Source organism: Chaetomium strumarium, assembly GCF_033439665.1.
Source record: "Chaetomium strumarium strain CBS 333.67 chromosome Unknown B0T15scaffold_8, whole genome shotgun sequence".
In the NCBI taxonomy this organism is placed as follows: domain Eukaryota; kingdom Fungi; phylum Ascomycota; class Sordariomycetes; order Sordariales; family Chaetomiaceae; genus Chaetomium; species Chaetomium strumarium.
The window spans coordinates 739,002-754,544 of NW_026944436.1; the positions used below are offsets into that span (position 1 = coordinate 739,002).

Genomic DNA, 15,543 nt, shown 5'->3' on the forward strand with positions numbered 1-15,543 from the left:
AAATAACAAGGCTTCGGATTGACTGACTCCTGTCGAGGTCCTGCTGCAGCTCGCGGATAATCGGGGGCCATCTGGCCTCCTCGGACTCGTAGTCGACGGCGATATATACGGTGGGCGGGTTCTCGGCGGGGTTCTCCGAGAAGCCGTATTTGAAGAGACACACTAAGATGGATGAAGAAGAGAGGTTCGGAAGTTGTTCGTTGATTCCGAAGGCTCACGCGTACTTCAACATGGTTTGCGCGTACTCGCCAAACGCCTTGCCAGCCTTGCAGTCGTCGATCGTGTCGAGCAACCAAGGCCACAATGTTGTGGACCGCGGCGCGGCGCCCCCCAGGGCTCTGAAGATCGAACCACTCCGTCGCCCGCAGTTCCAAGATATCGTCCGTCTCTTCTTCGCTCTCGTTCATGGTGGTCAGGGCCGCGATCTATGAGTCGGAGGTATCGACAGTGCAACATTTTCTGCGCGGCTTCACGTCAAAAAGCTTTCCGGTCATCTCTTCAAAGTTCAGCCACGCAACAGTCCAGACTGGCTGCGTCTGCGGGGGCTCTGGAAGATTGCCATCAAGGGTGCTGGCAAGTCGGTTTCCTCTAGAATCGTGCCCGACTCTGAGCTGGATGTGTTCGACATCTTTCCAATGGTAGGAGACAGATGTAGGCTGGCGTGGTGTAAGTTGGGTTTGGTTAACATCATGAAGGTGGCGAGGGGTTGTAATCCTTACGCTCGAAGAACAGGGCACAACGTTCCCCGACATCGGTGATATAATCCTCGACCGGTTCCATCGTAACGGGGTCGTCCGTTACAGCGTCCATGATTTGACGTTGTAGGCTACCATCCAGCCGAGCAAATTCTTGAACGCAATCCATTTCTTATCGAGGAAGGACCATACCGCCGGTCTCCGTCGCCGCTATAGGCACCACTTTACCCAGGCCGCCTTCGCGTCTTTGACTCTTCATCCTCCCCGCATTTATCCACAGGCCTGGCTCGTAAGGTATCGTTGTCCTATCGCAGTCACCAGTAAAGACGTTTCGAGTCGGCCAGCTATATCTCCATTGATATTAGTCTTGACATGCTCTACCTCTGGCGTCCTTGCGATATCGTGGGGGACTCACCATACGATAGAGCAAGATGAACATAGTCCAATGCTTGATATAGGGCGAACTAGGCCCTCCCTGTACGGCAGGTCTAGATGTTTTAGAAGATCATATTCATTCTATTGAACGTGCAAGGTTCGGGTCGCCAGCCATTCGTCAAGACTTAGGAGGGTGTTCTTGCCAATGCGAGCCGGGCCGTCGGGCTTGATCAAGGCCCAGTCCATACGACCGCCGCTAGGGGACCTCCTTATAAAGCCTGAAGCAGACCAAATTTTGCCGAGTACATGGTTGCCACTCTCGAAAAATGCGTTGATGTGTTCAAGGTACTCCCTCTTGGCTTGGGTTTCCAGCGTATCAGGGTACCGTTCAATGAGGTGCTAGCAATACCCAAGAGGCTGGTTTGTTTCCGACCTGAGGGACTTTGAGTATAGGTCAGTAAATTGGAAGATGGAAGAAAAAAGCTGTCCGACCTTTCATAGACGTTTTCTAAGGCGTCTAGGTTTTCACGATTTCATCGAAGCGCTGATTTATCTCATCTACCGACTGCTGTAACTGGGTCAAGGCCTGTAGGATTTAAGCGCCCTGATTGACGGCGGGCAGATTTGTAGATCTGACGTAATAATATGGCGGATGTTAACCATCTTGATGGAAATTAATTGAGATTATTCTAGTGCTGTGGAATGGACAGTTGGGATTGATGTGGCTGGGAAGTGTTGTTGGGACCAAAGATTGAGGATGGACCTAATAATTAAGAAGTTGGTGGGCACGGTGCCCAAGGTAACCCGGAAATCGCGGGAGTCACCCGACAAGATCTCCCGGGCTCCGAGACGCAACTGCTAAGGTTGAGTCACACTTCTCGATGGTGCGGTTGCTCCTTCCTCACGCCAAATCATCCAATGTCACGACCGGGAGAGCAGATCAACGTCACCCCTTTGGTAAGGCACGATAGAGCAGAGCACAGGCACGCTGGGCCATTTTGGACCTCCCCACCTTCTTCCTGAAGTATCCCATCGAAGTTCCAGAGAAGGGAGACCGGCTCTTGCTCGCATGAGGAGGGCATGGTGTCTCCATGAACAGCCCTCGGTCGTGTAAATTGGAAGGGGCCTTTTTCAGAGACCAGACTGGAACATGCTCTCCCTTAGAGAAAATCTCTTCCCAACACCATCCCCTGAAGCCTCCTTCCACAAGTGCATTGTTCCCCGACTACGTACCTCACGAGGTAAACTGAATCCAGCATCACTGTGCACATTCAACCGAGCAGCCCCCTCCTTTTGTCTGCCTCGTAACGAACATCGTCTGTCTTTCATTTACACATTGTCATTGATTTCATTTAGAGTCTGAAGTACAGTTTTGTTTGCCCCCTTCATACGCAGGCCAGGGCACAAAAGTGTCTGCCATCCATCATGCCAGACCTTTTCGCATCCTTCGGATAGAGCCCGGAGCCACTCCCAGAACATGTCCCGGGTCCGAAGCTTGCTGCATTCACGACAAGGACCCGGGCCGAGATCCGGTTCCTCCACCAGTTGAGGCTATCCCTGGACGCGGATGGCATTGTCTGGATGGTCAAGATCAATGACTGGCCGCGGCCCTTTGCGCTCAAGATGGTGAGAAGACATTCCTGACCAGGAGACAGAGAGCTTGCGCATTTGCGCCCTGACCGCAGTAGCCAAAAGACCAACCAACGGTATGCGTGCCTCTTGCCATCTAGTTTTCTTTTACGTCACCGGAAGACCCGCTGGAAAGCGAGGCCTTCGGCCTCTCGCGCGCTCTTTCGTGGCCGGATCTTTACACTGTGTCCTTCGACCCATTCATGTGCGAGTGCCGGGCCTACGGCCGGCTCATTCAAGAGAGCCACCAAGATCTTGCTATTCCTGCCCACGGCTACCTATACCTTACGTCAGACCAGGAAGCTGAGGTTACAAGACGGACGGCGCTGTCCACCTTCGGACCATTGACGACGCGTGTATCGAGCCAAGGTCTCCAACCTCCTTGGTTCCGCCAGGATGTCCATCGCCAAGTCCCTATTCACGCAATCGTCAAGGAGCCGTCATGCACGATCCCATTCTCGCTTAAACGTCTTGACAATGTGTGGAGAGACATGAAAAGCCTCCATGAGCTGGGCATCCTTGTACGCCATCCCACCCACAGCAGTTATGGCGGAGACAAGCTCTTTGACTTGAGTCGGTCGTGGACCGTCCCCCATCCATATCTGAACTACATCGATGCGGAGACCTTGCGAATGGTAAGAAATCGGACGCGGTGGACTTATGGGAGGCGATCTGCAAGTGGGATATGGTTTAGTGGTCCAGTTGGGTTGCCTCGAGCGAAATGGGTAATGAGTTGGCGCGGTGCGTTGAGGGTACCGACGACAGTCCGGATCCGACGAGCTATGACTGGCAAACTTGGGAGGAGGATCTCTGGGCTGCAGAGGAATGGTTGGCAGAGGAAATGTTCGCTGATAGTTGAGTCTGATACTTAGGCTGAAACTGAGGTTGCAGCGGAAGAAGAAGGAATACGAGACTAGTAAGATGGTGTCATACAAGCCTGATAGGGAGATGGCTAGTGTCATTACGGAGCAGCATCGCTATGCAAATTCAGAACTAACCCATTCCAACAAGGGATTCATCGAGTACCAGGTATCATGCGGCCATCCATCTACTACACTGGCCGCCACCCAGTCCTACCACTTACACCTTCACAGTAACAGCATACACCCCCTGACCGGCCCCGACATACGCGACATTGGCATCCCTCTCGGTCCGGCCAAACGCACACGACGTCGACCCCGTCACGCTACCGACACTCGTCGGACGGGGACTGGCGGCCGCCGGATCCACCTCCACGAGCGAGTTCCTGCCATTCGTAGCAACGTAGATCTTGCCGTTCGGCCCGAAGCACAAATCATCCCCCATCAGATTTGTCCACAGCGTAGCCACCGCGCCCGTGGCCTTCGCCGTGGCCGGGTCGACGGCCACGCGGTGGAAGCTGTTCTTGAAGATGTTGGTGTACCACACCACCCCGTCGCGGTACTTGATCCCGTCGATGCCGAAGGGAATCCCGCCCGAGGGCGCCATGGTCGGGTCTTGCAGCACCACCGCGTACTCGCCCGTGCTGACGTCCAGCTTGTACACGGCGCCCTTGCCCGCGTCGGCGACCAGGACGGACGTGTTGGTGAAGACGGCCAGGCCGTTGAGATTGGATGCCTCCGAGATGGTTTTGATGAGCGTTGATTTAGGTGGCTGGGTCGTGAAGTCGATTTTGAAGACGGACTTGCCGCCGATGACGGCGAAGACGTCGGGCTGGTACTCGCCGATGCCCGAGAGGCCGGTCGCGCCCGAGACGGAGAGGGCCGTGCTGGACGTCTTGGCCACCGGGTCGATCGAGTAGAGCGTGGCCGAGTTCATGTTGGTCGCGAGGATCTGGCCGTTGGGGCGCACCGCGACGTTCTCGATCGAGCTCAGCCGCACGATCTGGGTGGCGCTCTGCCGCGGGGTGAGCGCCGCGCCGTGCGCGAGGGCGGTAACCAAGGGTAGGAGGAGAAGCATGACGGCGGTGCGTATCTACTGTTTGGAGGGGTCAGATGGGAGAGAAATCAACGCAGGAACTCTCACAACCCGTGCGTTCCGCGGTATAGTGTTTGGACTGATAGAAATGTGAACCGCCCCCCTTCCCACCCCAGTAGATATTCTCTTCCGTTGACGTCTTTCGGTCGGCATTTCACAACATTGGCCGTGTAGAACTGTCTTGGCGCCTCATCCCGTGAAATTGGGGTGGCCGCGCCTAAATACTGGCTGGAGGGCAGACACGCCTTGGTTTGAGAGAGTTCTTGTTGTCGCAATCTGGTTAATTTGGAATCAACAATCGGCGACCCAATGCGGTAAGACGGATGGTTGAGCGGCTGTATCCGGGAGTGGTTCATGTCGGCATCTAGTTGCAAGATCCGATTGCGGGGAACCCTTCAATGCTATTATAAAGGGGATTGAGATAGAAGGGAGGGCTGGGTGACCTCGGTCGTGCCAGCATTAGTAGCGATCTTCAAATGGCTATGCTGCGTCTAGGAACCAGGTATCCAGACCTCAGCTGATCTAGACTCGGGCCCCTTAATTAAGGCGTGAGTATGTAATCTCAACATCGTAATCGAGATAAACTCTAGATCATGGTTATTGACATGCTTTGGAGAACTAAGTGATCATGGCACTCAATATCACGGATCTATCACCCAAGGTCTTTTTGGCGCTCTGCTCCTCACTTGTCAGGATCAGCCTCACTCAGGCTTGTTATGTCACGCCGCTGGACACGTTGTTCTCGATTAAGAGTTTGTATATTGCCCAAGAATTGTTACCCTACCCATTTGCGGGATGGAGTTTGTGGACTCGTGACAGAGGAAACAACGCCGAGTATCCGGTCCCTCTGGGCTAGGTCCTGATCACAATCACACCGCTGCCCAACAAATCACGATCAAACCTCCAAGGCGTTATCTCGTTGATATTCCTAGTCTTCTCCTTGATTGCGGCCCTCCCTAGTCGTTAGTAGGTAATAGCGCCAGATGCGTGGGTGGCAGGCGGCTAAGGCGTGGTGGGTGTAGCTGACATTCGCGCGTGACGGCATAAACGTTATGTTCAAATGGGCTTTAACGAAATTGAGATCAATTCAGCAATGACCCCTTTCCTATCCGTTCCTTCTGCACTCGGTGATGTTGTAGAGCGCTCATATCGCTTACTTGGAGGAAAGGGTCACCGAGGAGCGGCGCATATCACATTCTGATGGGTGATCAGCAGTTTGGTACAGCTAGGACATTTCAAATCGCGGTGACCATTTGCGGAAGGTATGTAACTTAGAGTCAGGACTCAGGAATCCCTTTTGGCTTCAGTTTCATCCCATGGCATTGCCACCTGTGCCACGTTTTTTCCCCTCCGTTGATTTCGCCCGGGTGGGCGAAGACCGGTAAGTGGTGGTCGTCCTCTAGGTCACCCCATCTGACGACGGAACCTCAACATGTTGGGGGGGTGGCCGATCAGCGACGCATTGGCAGTGGCCGCGGTGGATGGCCGGATGTACTAAATCGGGCTATCCACAACCTTCATGCATCACCCCCACCAGTAAGTACCTTAGTAAAGCCCGTAAATAGGGCTGCTCAGCCATGTCCGCCGGCTGGCCCGCACTTCTGAGACATTGCTGTGGCCGAAAAGGTCGGGGAATGTTCTGTTAGTGTTCTTTGCGTTGTTCCTGCAGACGAGCTGCGGGGCTATCACTCTGTTTGCTCTCGATCACGCAGCTTGAAGCTGCTGGCAGGCGCCATCATGTGCACGATGCAGAAGAACAGACCCACTGATCAGCTTCTAGAAGCCATCTTTCCGTTCTCTCCCCCCCCCCCCCCCCCCCCCCCCCCCCGCCTTTTGGCGTCAGCCCGCTGAAGAGATGCCCGATGAACTGCCTCGGTCTCTCCGGTCGCTTCTCATCTGCAGAAAAAGCTGTGTGTTGTCTCTGAACTACCTTAGGCTCGGCGCTTAGTCGCAGGCGCGGCTGAGCGTCTCATTGGGCAATTCGGCGAGACAAACATGAAGAGGCGCAATCGGCACAGTGCATACCAGACGGTAGTAACATTTCTCTCTTAGATTGAGCTTATGAGTTGGCCGCGCGGGGGCGGGCCAATTGTGCAGATATTCGGGGAATCAAGAGTGAGTGAGATACGAATGTCTTGCCGATCTCATCCAGACCGAGTTCTGCGGCTGATGGGAGCGAGTGCTTAGCGGGTGGTCGTGATCAATGTGATCGAAACAGGGTGACACAGTGTACGGCGGGGAGTAGTGTAGTTCATGTAAGCTGATTGGCCGCCTTACTAACCCCCTGGGCCCAGGCGCGAGTCAGTGGTGCACACCACCGATCTGTCATTGGCATTGGTGTTTAAATGTGCGTGGTTTGGTGTCTCTGACCATGACGAGGTATTGTTCATAGCCCCTCCATGTGGGTATGAGCCGATGATCCAGGACATCCTTCCTTTTGCATTGACTGTCACCTTTCCATTTCGATTCCAAGAAGACGGCAGACCTGGGGAAACGGAACCAAATCCTGCCGGCTCCGGGCCCCGAGATGCCGTTGTGGGGCCGCCAGCCCCTGTCCCGGAACTGGACCCACCCCTGCCGTTCTGACTCCTGAGCAACAACCTGATTAGATTGAGCTCAGATGTGAACTGCAATCCCCAGCGTGGCGAAGCCGATGCAGGGCTGCATCACATGATTTGCTTCAAGGCCACTTACACAGTGGTGGAAGCGTCCGGCCGATATCCATGGTTGCTCCCATCGAAGAGGGAGCCACATCAATCGATCGGGGGCCGAAGCACAGTGCCACCTTGTTGGTCACGATGCGAGAGTGGCTTAAGCGACTGTTGGTGCGGGCTGCTTGATGGGCCGCAGACGGCAAGCCGCAGCTTTTTTTGGTCACTCCATGCTGTTGTGGTTTTTGGTGGGTATTCGGCAAGCAGGTTGTATGTCTCCTGAAAGCACACTACGAATCTACGATGCGTCTCAGCTGTGACGTAACAACGTTGTTTATGCTTAAGTTTGCTGGAAACTGGATGCAGAGGCGAAAATGTTCAGTCGATTGTCCGCATCAGAGCGCAAAACAAGGAAAATGTCGGGTGATGGAGATGAATTGAGAATAAAATGTGTGAAACTATCTACATGGAAAGCAAGTTGAGGTGTACATGATGAAATCCATGACTCAAGTACATGCCTTGGACGCGATTGCCGCAAGACCCATTCCGCCTCGTGCATGTGATGCTGACCAAGATCTAATGTTCCAAACCCCCCAATGTCTCTGCGCTGTCTGTCGCCGTGTCAAAAAAAAAGGAAAAATCAAACGTGTTCCCAAAATTCTATCGTGCTGTTGTTGTACACTGGGATCGGAATCCTTAAGCATGCCGTCGAGCCGAAGGTTGATCGCAAGCTGCTAATCCGGTCAGTCTGATGAACTTGGTGTAAGGAGATGCAGCAACGAGGCGGAACCGAGGACAGTCATACTCGATGATGGTTGTCTAAGCCGAGAAGAGAATTGCCGTCCCGCTGAGATGGGAGGTTGTCATTTCAAAGATTGACATATCGGTACAAATCCTGGCATGTGGGACAGTACCCATATACTCTGGAGGTCTTCCTCCGGTCGCGGCGCTCGTTGTATTCGCATTCCCCGTAGACGAAGCGGGTGTAGATGTCGCACGAGTATGCCATCCTTTTCAGCTCGGGCATCCCGCACTCGGAGCAGATGAATTCCTCCCACAGACACATTTTGGCGGTGTTATCGATGGATGGAGAGGAAGACGGAGGGAGATAGGGAGATGGTAAGGATGTTGGCGGCAGTGAAAGTTCGCTGAGTGGATGCTGGCGGATAGATGCTAGCGAGGAGCCGAACAACGAGGACTAGAGTGAGAAGGACGGATGAAGAAGACACTCGTAGCTGGCCAAGTCGGAAGCAGAGGCGGCGATGTCGACGATGGCAACTTGAAAAGTTTTGTTGTCCGGTGCTTTCTGCTAAGAAGAGTTTCTACTTCAGAGTCGATATTGAGTCCCTTTATAGATGCTTGGTGGCTTGAAATGGATGCTCTTGAGTCAGGCAAGGAAGACACAGAGCCCAAGTGCCTGGTCGGTCAGAGCAGCAAGTGCACGGACAGGTGACCAACGTGCCATGATACTGATGAAAAAGGGGCAGATTATTGCAGTGCTGTCACTGCTCCGAACGGCCGCCATTTGGGGCCCGCATGCAGCAGCGCCCTTGAGCGATGGCCATGGAGGGCTCTCCGCAGTCTGCGAGGCAGAGTTGGTACTAGTCTGCATGTACCTATATTGTTCAGACACGACATGATAGTACCGCAGTGTCGGGTCTCTTTGATCGACCCTTGTTCACTTTGCAGGGCTATCTGTCACTTCTGTCGGTAAAGTCAATTACGGCCCCAGTATGGGAGAGCGGACAGTCTCCACCCTGCCGCACGTACAGTACATGTACGGCGAAGTTGAAGATTTGGGCGAGGATATCCTTCGGCAGTTCCCGGCGCCGTTGGTACCAACAACCGAGAAGCTTAGCGTATGCAGGGCCAGAGGCTTTGACCACTACCTGGGGGGTTGTGCCGGGTCGTCCTCAGTCGGCCGAGGTCACCGAGTCCCATGTTACTGGTCGCAGACGCGCATTAAGCGCCCATCTACATTCTTCGCCGCTCTGATTGGCACATGCCCGAACCGGGAAGCTACCAAGGCTGGTGGGCGGTAACACAAGCAAAAACCGTGATTGACATTCAGTTCAGTTCATCAATAGTGCTAAACGTATTGTCGCCGTCGGCCATTGACCATACCGTCCTCGGAGACCAATCTCGCAGGCTTCCCCTTTCTTCATGACTCGACCTTGAGCTTCAAAGCCTCTGTCGGCCGCCATGACTGCAGATAAGGATAAGGGTTGTATTGTGTGTTCACACCGACCTGGAATCTGGATACCTGGTCGCGTCCTCACTTGCACCGCCTTCATATGGGATGCCTTACTCGCCAACTGGCCAACGACCGTTGCAACTTGCAACAAAACATTCTGCAACCAAACGGCATCGGTCTGCGAGTTGTCCGAATTTTCTGTCTAGAGAATGACCTACGTGCTCCCCGCACGCTCCAGTCAGTGAAACGAGTGACTGCCCTCGTGCATTTACAATTCTGCATATCTCAGGCTTCTGCTTGGTCACTTATTGCTGCTGAGCTGGGTATTGATATTCACAACAACGGGATAATGGAAACCTTCATTCCGTATTGACTGTCCAGATGCTTACATCGATGGATGTTTCCGGCGTCTAGTACAACGTACTAGACACCCCAAAAGTGCAACTGTCACAAACGGAAGGGGCTCGGATGGCAGAACGCCACACCATGCACGCCAGCGCCGTCTGCACCACGCTCGGGCATGCATACGATATTGTACATAGCCATGTACAGATATGCAGAGCGGCATGTGATCTTCATTGCAATGCGGGAACCGCACCCCAAAAGGTCTACATGACTTGGTCGTCGAGTGATCGGACTTGACCGATGCAGTTGGTGGGTTACCTATCGCGCGCCGACTCGCGGCCTGCCATCAGTACCATGCCAGAGCTCGAAAACCACCAAGCGTTGCTCCAGGCAAGCAAATTCCACTTCTGATATGGCACGCTCCCTACAAGCCACCTAGGCCCTCTCATCATCTCATGACGCCACCAGTTCTGCTTGCGCTCTAGTTTCGCATCGCACGATCGCTCTCCACAGGCTGTGAGTGTGTAAATCGGGTAATTCAAACACATCCGCCACCGCGCTGCCACCCCCAGTCTCCAGATCCAGGCTCTTGCCGGCCAGAGTGTGGCCATTCGAGATCGTCCATCTCCCTCCCGGTGGACATTCATCGATCTAAGCCCGGGCCTCTGCTTCGGGCCGCTGGGACCACCAGACGCTTGGACACCAACCGATGCTGTGGCGGAGCGCCTCGCTTCTGCAAGGCCTTCAACGCTATTGCAATGTACAGCAGGTCGATCGACATTCTAGCAATCGACCCCCCAACTCCAAGTATGTGGACCTCGAGATTTTGCCCTATCTGAGTGACTAACTTCGAGGGCAGGTAACAAGTCGCCGGTGTGGTGTCGGTGTGCCCTAGGAGTTGGGGGCGAGCTGCCGCGAACGGGCCCGGATTGGTCTATTAGCCGCCAACAACCATCATACCTAGGGGGCTGCATGCCGATGCAGATGCAACTGCCGGTCGAAGGGTAGCACTTTGGCAAATGGGCCCTCTAAAAATCAGAATGTCGGGGATAAGATAAGGGATGAAGAGGAAAAGCAGCTAGGTTGTCAACGGGACAACCCTTCTAGGCACTCCGAAGTCTTCACCCACAAGAACACCATCGCCAGGGTGCATCTCGTATGCGTGGCGCAAGAACTAGAAGGCAGAAGCATCTGCATCAGGCAATATTCGAAAATGTGAGAAGCGTTCTTCGGCCGCTGTGGCGTTCACTATCACCCGCAGAGTCCAATCAGCCGCCATTACGGCTAAACCGCCAGCTCTACCTATTGCAGATCATCTCGTTCCCCGACGTGCCTACCTATTCTGCAAGGGAAGGCGGATATTCGGTTCCGGGCGAGACATACAGGACCTGCCAGCAACTTCCGGCGGGGTCGGCAAGGGGGTAATATGCGGTGCACACGGCAGAAGCTTCGGGCTTTCTAGAAGGAATGAAAGACACGCGGCCAAGATGTACAGTACAAGAAGATTGTCTGCTCGTTCCACCTGGCTTGCTTTAGCTTCATGCGCCTGGAGCGCCTTCATCGTTATCACGTCGCTGACTCCGAGACATTTGCTCTCCTATCAAGGACTAGCCGCGATCCCGCTACGAGCTGAGGACGCTACCCACATCATCAGGCAACCAAACCGGACACCGCGGCACACCGGAAAAGCCTCGCCAACATGCCTGGCGTTCAGCTTCTCCTCAGGGCGGCCACGCTCATCTTCTTTCTCCTCCTCCTCTTACCTTCCACCCAAGCGCAGAGCACACGCTGCCAATGGGCCACTCTCCGCTCCGCCACAGACGCGGTGCTGGACTCCGTCCGCACCGGCACACTCTCCACATTCCCTCGCTCTGCCAACTTCACCTACACCCAAAACCTCCACCCCACAAACCTCGCCGCGCCGGAGAGCATCCTCTCCGCGCCCATCTCAGCAGCCCATGTGCACAGCATCATCGACCAAGACGCCTGCGCCACCTTCATCAAGCTCCTCCTCTCCCCTTCCGACGCCCCCGGAAACGGGAACGAACCCATCCTGGTAGGCATGCACCTGCACTACACCAGGGCCACCTCAACCGGGGGGAGCACCCTCACCGCGCTCCATCTTGTATCAGCCGGCCCGCAGGACTGGCAGATGGGCGTTGCGCCTAGTACTCCTACCCCTGACATCACACCCACACTCCTCTCTTACCTCGAAAAGGAGGACTGGACGGCCATCAGCCGCGCCCGGCAGGATAGCAGGGAGGTGCTGCTCTCCGTGGCCGGGTCATATCTGGATTTCCTCGCCGGAAATTCCACCCCTCCCTCTAACTCCACCTCCAACTCCACGGTAGTAGTGCCAGTGCCTTGGGGAAGGCCGTGTTCCCGCCTCGATGGGGCCGTGTACGTCGCTATAGGAGAGGAGGAGAGGTGTGACAAGGGGATTGTGACCTTCCAGGAGGGCCCCGGCCACGGGGTCGGTGTGACGGAGCGCAGCTCGTTGGTGGTGGACGAATCGGTCGGCGCGGTCAGCGTGCTGGCGAGGGATGGCAGGCTGCATGATGCGGCTAGTAGCTTTGAAATGAGGGTTGTTGCGGGGAGGTTGAGGTATGTGCATCAGTTTGCGAGTCTGATGGGTTAAGACACAGGTAGCTTAGTACTGTTAGCAAGCGTAAGCGGATGAAGGCCCCCTGGGCGGTAGCGATTTATCCTGTCCTGGGTATGCAGGAAGTTTGACGGGACAAAGAGGGAGAGAGATCGTCCATGGCAGAGCGAGTGTACATAAACAATCAAGAATGAGCAATGAAGAAAAACCGAGTAAAGTCGTCGAAAGCAAAAAATAATTATGGAGGACCGTGACGTTCCGGACGGTTCAGCCATAGATTGTAAAATTATGTACGATCGGAGTGCTCGCAAGAGGTTTCCTTGGGCACGCTGAAGGCGAGGCCGCGAGACAAGATTCCTGAATAGGTGCTTTATTAATGATGTCGGGATTTTAGGGCACCAAACTGAACCAGACCTGAACCATCATGGCGAGCCAACAGCGGAGGTCACGCAGCGACGGTGGCGGTATTGCGTCGCCCAATTCATCCGTCTGTTATTACTTCAGTGCTAGACCTACAGTCACGCAACAGGCTAGTAGGTTACGGACGGTATCCGTCGATGTTTCCGACAGACATGCCTCTCTTGGTTATTATTAAATATTAGGTAGCTGTATACAGGTACAATGAGCTCTGCAAGATAGCCAACCATGCACCCTCTCTCTATATCATTATCATTATCATCGTCAACCCCCATCTACCACCCTTGTATCCCTCTTCCAAGTGCAGAACATGAACCAAATACCTTAGTAGTAAAAAAAAATTCAATTCACCCAACTCAAAAGTCCCACCGATCACCCGTCCCACTGGTCACCCGAGTGCCTTCTCCCCCCCGCCGGCTCCCAAAAGATCTCGACCTCCTCGACCTCCCTGCTGTCGTTGTCCAGCAACTCCAGCCTCGCGACAGTGCCGTCCGGATCACGCCACACACGCCAGCGCACGAGCCTCGCCGCAGCCCGCAGATCAATGTAGCGCAGGCGTGGGCCCGCTGCGTCGGCGAGCTTGGCAGCCAGCGTCTCGAAGTCCTCGTGCGGCCGCATCGACGGATCGAAATAGCTGTACTCCCACGGGCTTGGGTTGCGCGTCGGGGACTCCAGCACGGCCAGCTCGACGGCGAGCTCCGTCAGGTTGCGTAGCTTCGGGAGCGCGTCGAGGAACAGGGCCATGTGTTCGATCTGGTCCACATCCACTGTCTTCGAGTACGACGGATTATACCCGTCGGTGTCGTCGAACCAGTTTGTGTCGTCGAACCACACGGTCAGGCCCTCCAGCGTTCCGTCATCGACCGCCACGAGGTCTTGCAGGACCGCTTCTGCTGATGGACATCGCCTGAGGTTGATGTCCATCGAGCGCAGGCGGAGGGGAAGCGATGGGTACCTCGGATCCGGTCGGAGGAGGGCGGCTGGCTCCTGGCCCGTCGTCCACATGTCGCCGCAGGAGACGGCTAGTTGGCGGGTGGTGGACGGGTCTGGAAGCGACGCGAGGACTTGGTGGACGTCCCACGTATATTCGGCCACGGAGAAGCGGCGGAGGCGGGGGCAGTCCTTGATGGCGCTGAAGTCGATCAGTGGGCGCCACGGGGGGGCGAGCCAAGGGGTGTCCGGCCACTGGATGCCAAGCATCATCTCCTGGGCCGCGTAGCCCGAGTTGTCGATGTCCACTGCCTCGAGGACGCCGGGGTCGGTAAGCCGAGCTAGCCACCCGGGCTGCTTGGGACACATCCCTTGGCCGAGGTGTAGTGTGCGGAGCCGGAGGGGTGCAGCTCCGGTCCCTTGGTACTCGCGGCACAGGCGGTCGAAGAACGCATTGATCTCCGTTTCGTCGCCGGGGGTGCGTCTCTTGATGACGAGGGGGTGGAGAGACAGCTGGAGAGCTCGGAGGGCGGGCACGTTCCGCAATAAACGGGCGATCTCTGTCCTCCAACAACTCAGGTCTCCGTAGATGTTGATCAACATGAGATCCCTGAGGACAGAGAAAGCCGGTGGGTTTGGCCCCGGGGAAGGCACTCCTTCTATCCGCGGTACGGACCACGGCAAATACAGCATCGGAGAATATATAATGTGTAATTGCCTGATCCTGCGGCACGACCGTTGTAGGGTCCTGATCAAGGCATCAAACCCTTGATCAAGCGGCGCAGGAGGTTCCGAAGTCGAACGGTAGAATGCCAGCGGATAGTAGCTTTTATTCCCAGATGTCAGTTTTCCACCCCGGCTCTTCTGGTCGTGGAAGATGAGTCAAATACTCACGTGAAGCTTTGTAAACCAGGCATGTTTGGTAGTAATTTTCGCAAGATTGTGCGGCCTGTTTCGTCGTTCCCAGTCTCCGCGGGGCTGGGATCGCAGGCAATCGTCAAGTGCCGCGTGTACTGCACACAACACTCTTCTGCGAAGCTCGACACTGCGAACTCGGTCCCCGGCGGCACGATGGTGACCTTCCGGTATAATGCCGGGAGGAACACATCCCGGAAGGCTCCGTTCACCAGGCAGAGGGTGAGGAGCTCTCGGGAACTTGTGATCTTGAGGCGGCGGGAGTCAGCCAAGACGTCGAACGGGGGACATGGGTGTGACGGGGCGGACAGTAGCAGCCGCGATGGGGTGAGAGGGTCGAACTCACCTGCTCTGCGAGGCAGTGCAGCATCTCGGGTAAACTGGCGAACCGCGTCGACGCCATCGCTGTTGGTGGGCGTGTGCTCGACTTGCCGCAGCGCCACGAGGGAAACACAGCGCAGGATTCTGCAGGAGAGACCGTGGAGAAATAGGAACTCTCTCTCAGAGAGGTTACGACGATCTGATCGTGGTGGCCAAAAATGGGGATCGGTGAAATGGCCGAGACGCTGTGGTAAATGTGGTGAATGTGATGAAAAGTTCAGGAATGACCGAGCCCAGAGAATCCCGCCAACCGACTTTTATACTGCTGTGATGGTCCAAAGTCATGATCTCATACTATAAAGTTATGATTTCATACTTACACTTTCGACTTGCTTTCGACACGAACCAGTGGTCCAAGCCCCTTCCCAAACCGATTATACAGATGCAGAAAACAACAACGCTGTTCACCTGCCGGGTCTCCGTCCTTTCCATCTACTGCTCCAAGACGGCCCT

The 15,543-nt window shown here is 55.2% G+C and overlaps 3 protein-coding genes across 3 annotated transcripts; 1 reads left to right on the plus strand and 2 right to left on the minus strand.

Moving 5' to 3' along the window:
* Positions 1-3,696: 3,696 nt before the first annotated feature.
* B0T15DRAFT_441941 (uncharacterized protein) lies at positions 3,697-4,637 on the minus strand (the record flags this gene model as incomplete). Its single annotated transcript, XM_062865930.1, has 1 exon — positions 3,697-4,637. The coding sequence occupies one exon, from the start codon at positions 4,635-4,637 to the stop codon at positions 3,780-3,782; it is 858 nt and encodes a 285-aa protein (XP_062717569.1). The 3' UTR covers positions 3,697-3,779.
* A 6,770-nt stretch (positions 4,638-11,407) lies between these two features.
* On the plus strand, positions 11,408-12,681 carry B0T15DRAFT_323654 (uncharacterized protein). The gene has a single exon (XM_062864079.1). The coding sequence runs from the start codon at positions 11,545-11,547 to the stop codon at positions 12,481-12,483; it is 939 nt and encodes a 312-aa protein (XP_062717570.1). The 5' UTR covers positions 11,408-11,544; the 3' UTR covers positions 12,484-12,681.
* A 555-nt stretch (positions 12,682-13,236) lies between these two features.
* On the minus strand, positions 13,237-15,112 carry B0T15DRAFT_515041 (uncharacterized protein; the record flags this gene model as incomplete). Its single annotated transcript, XM_062868155.1, has 3 exons — positions 13,237-14,404; positions 14,689-14,957; positions 15,056-15,112. The coding sequence occupies 3 exons, from the start codon at positions 15,110-15,112 to the stop codon at positions 13,237-13,239; spliced, it is 1,494 nt and encodes a 497-aa protein (XP_062717571.1).
* Between the last annotated feature and the right edge of the window lie 431 nt (positions 15,113-15,543).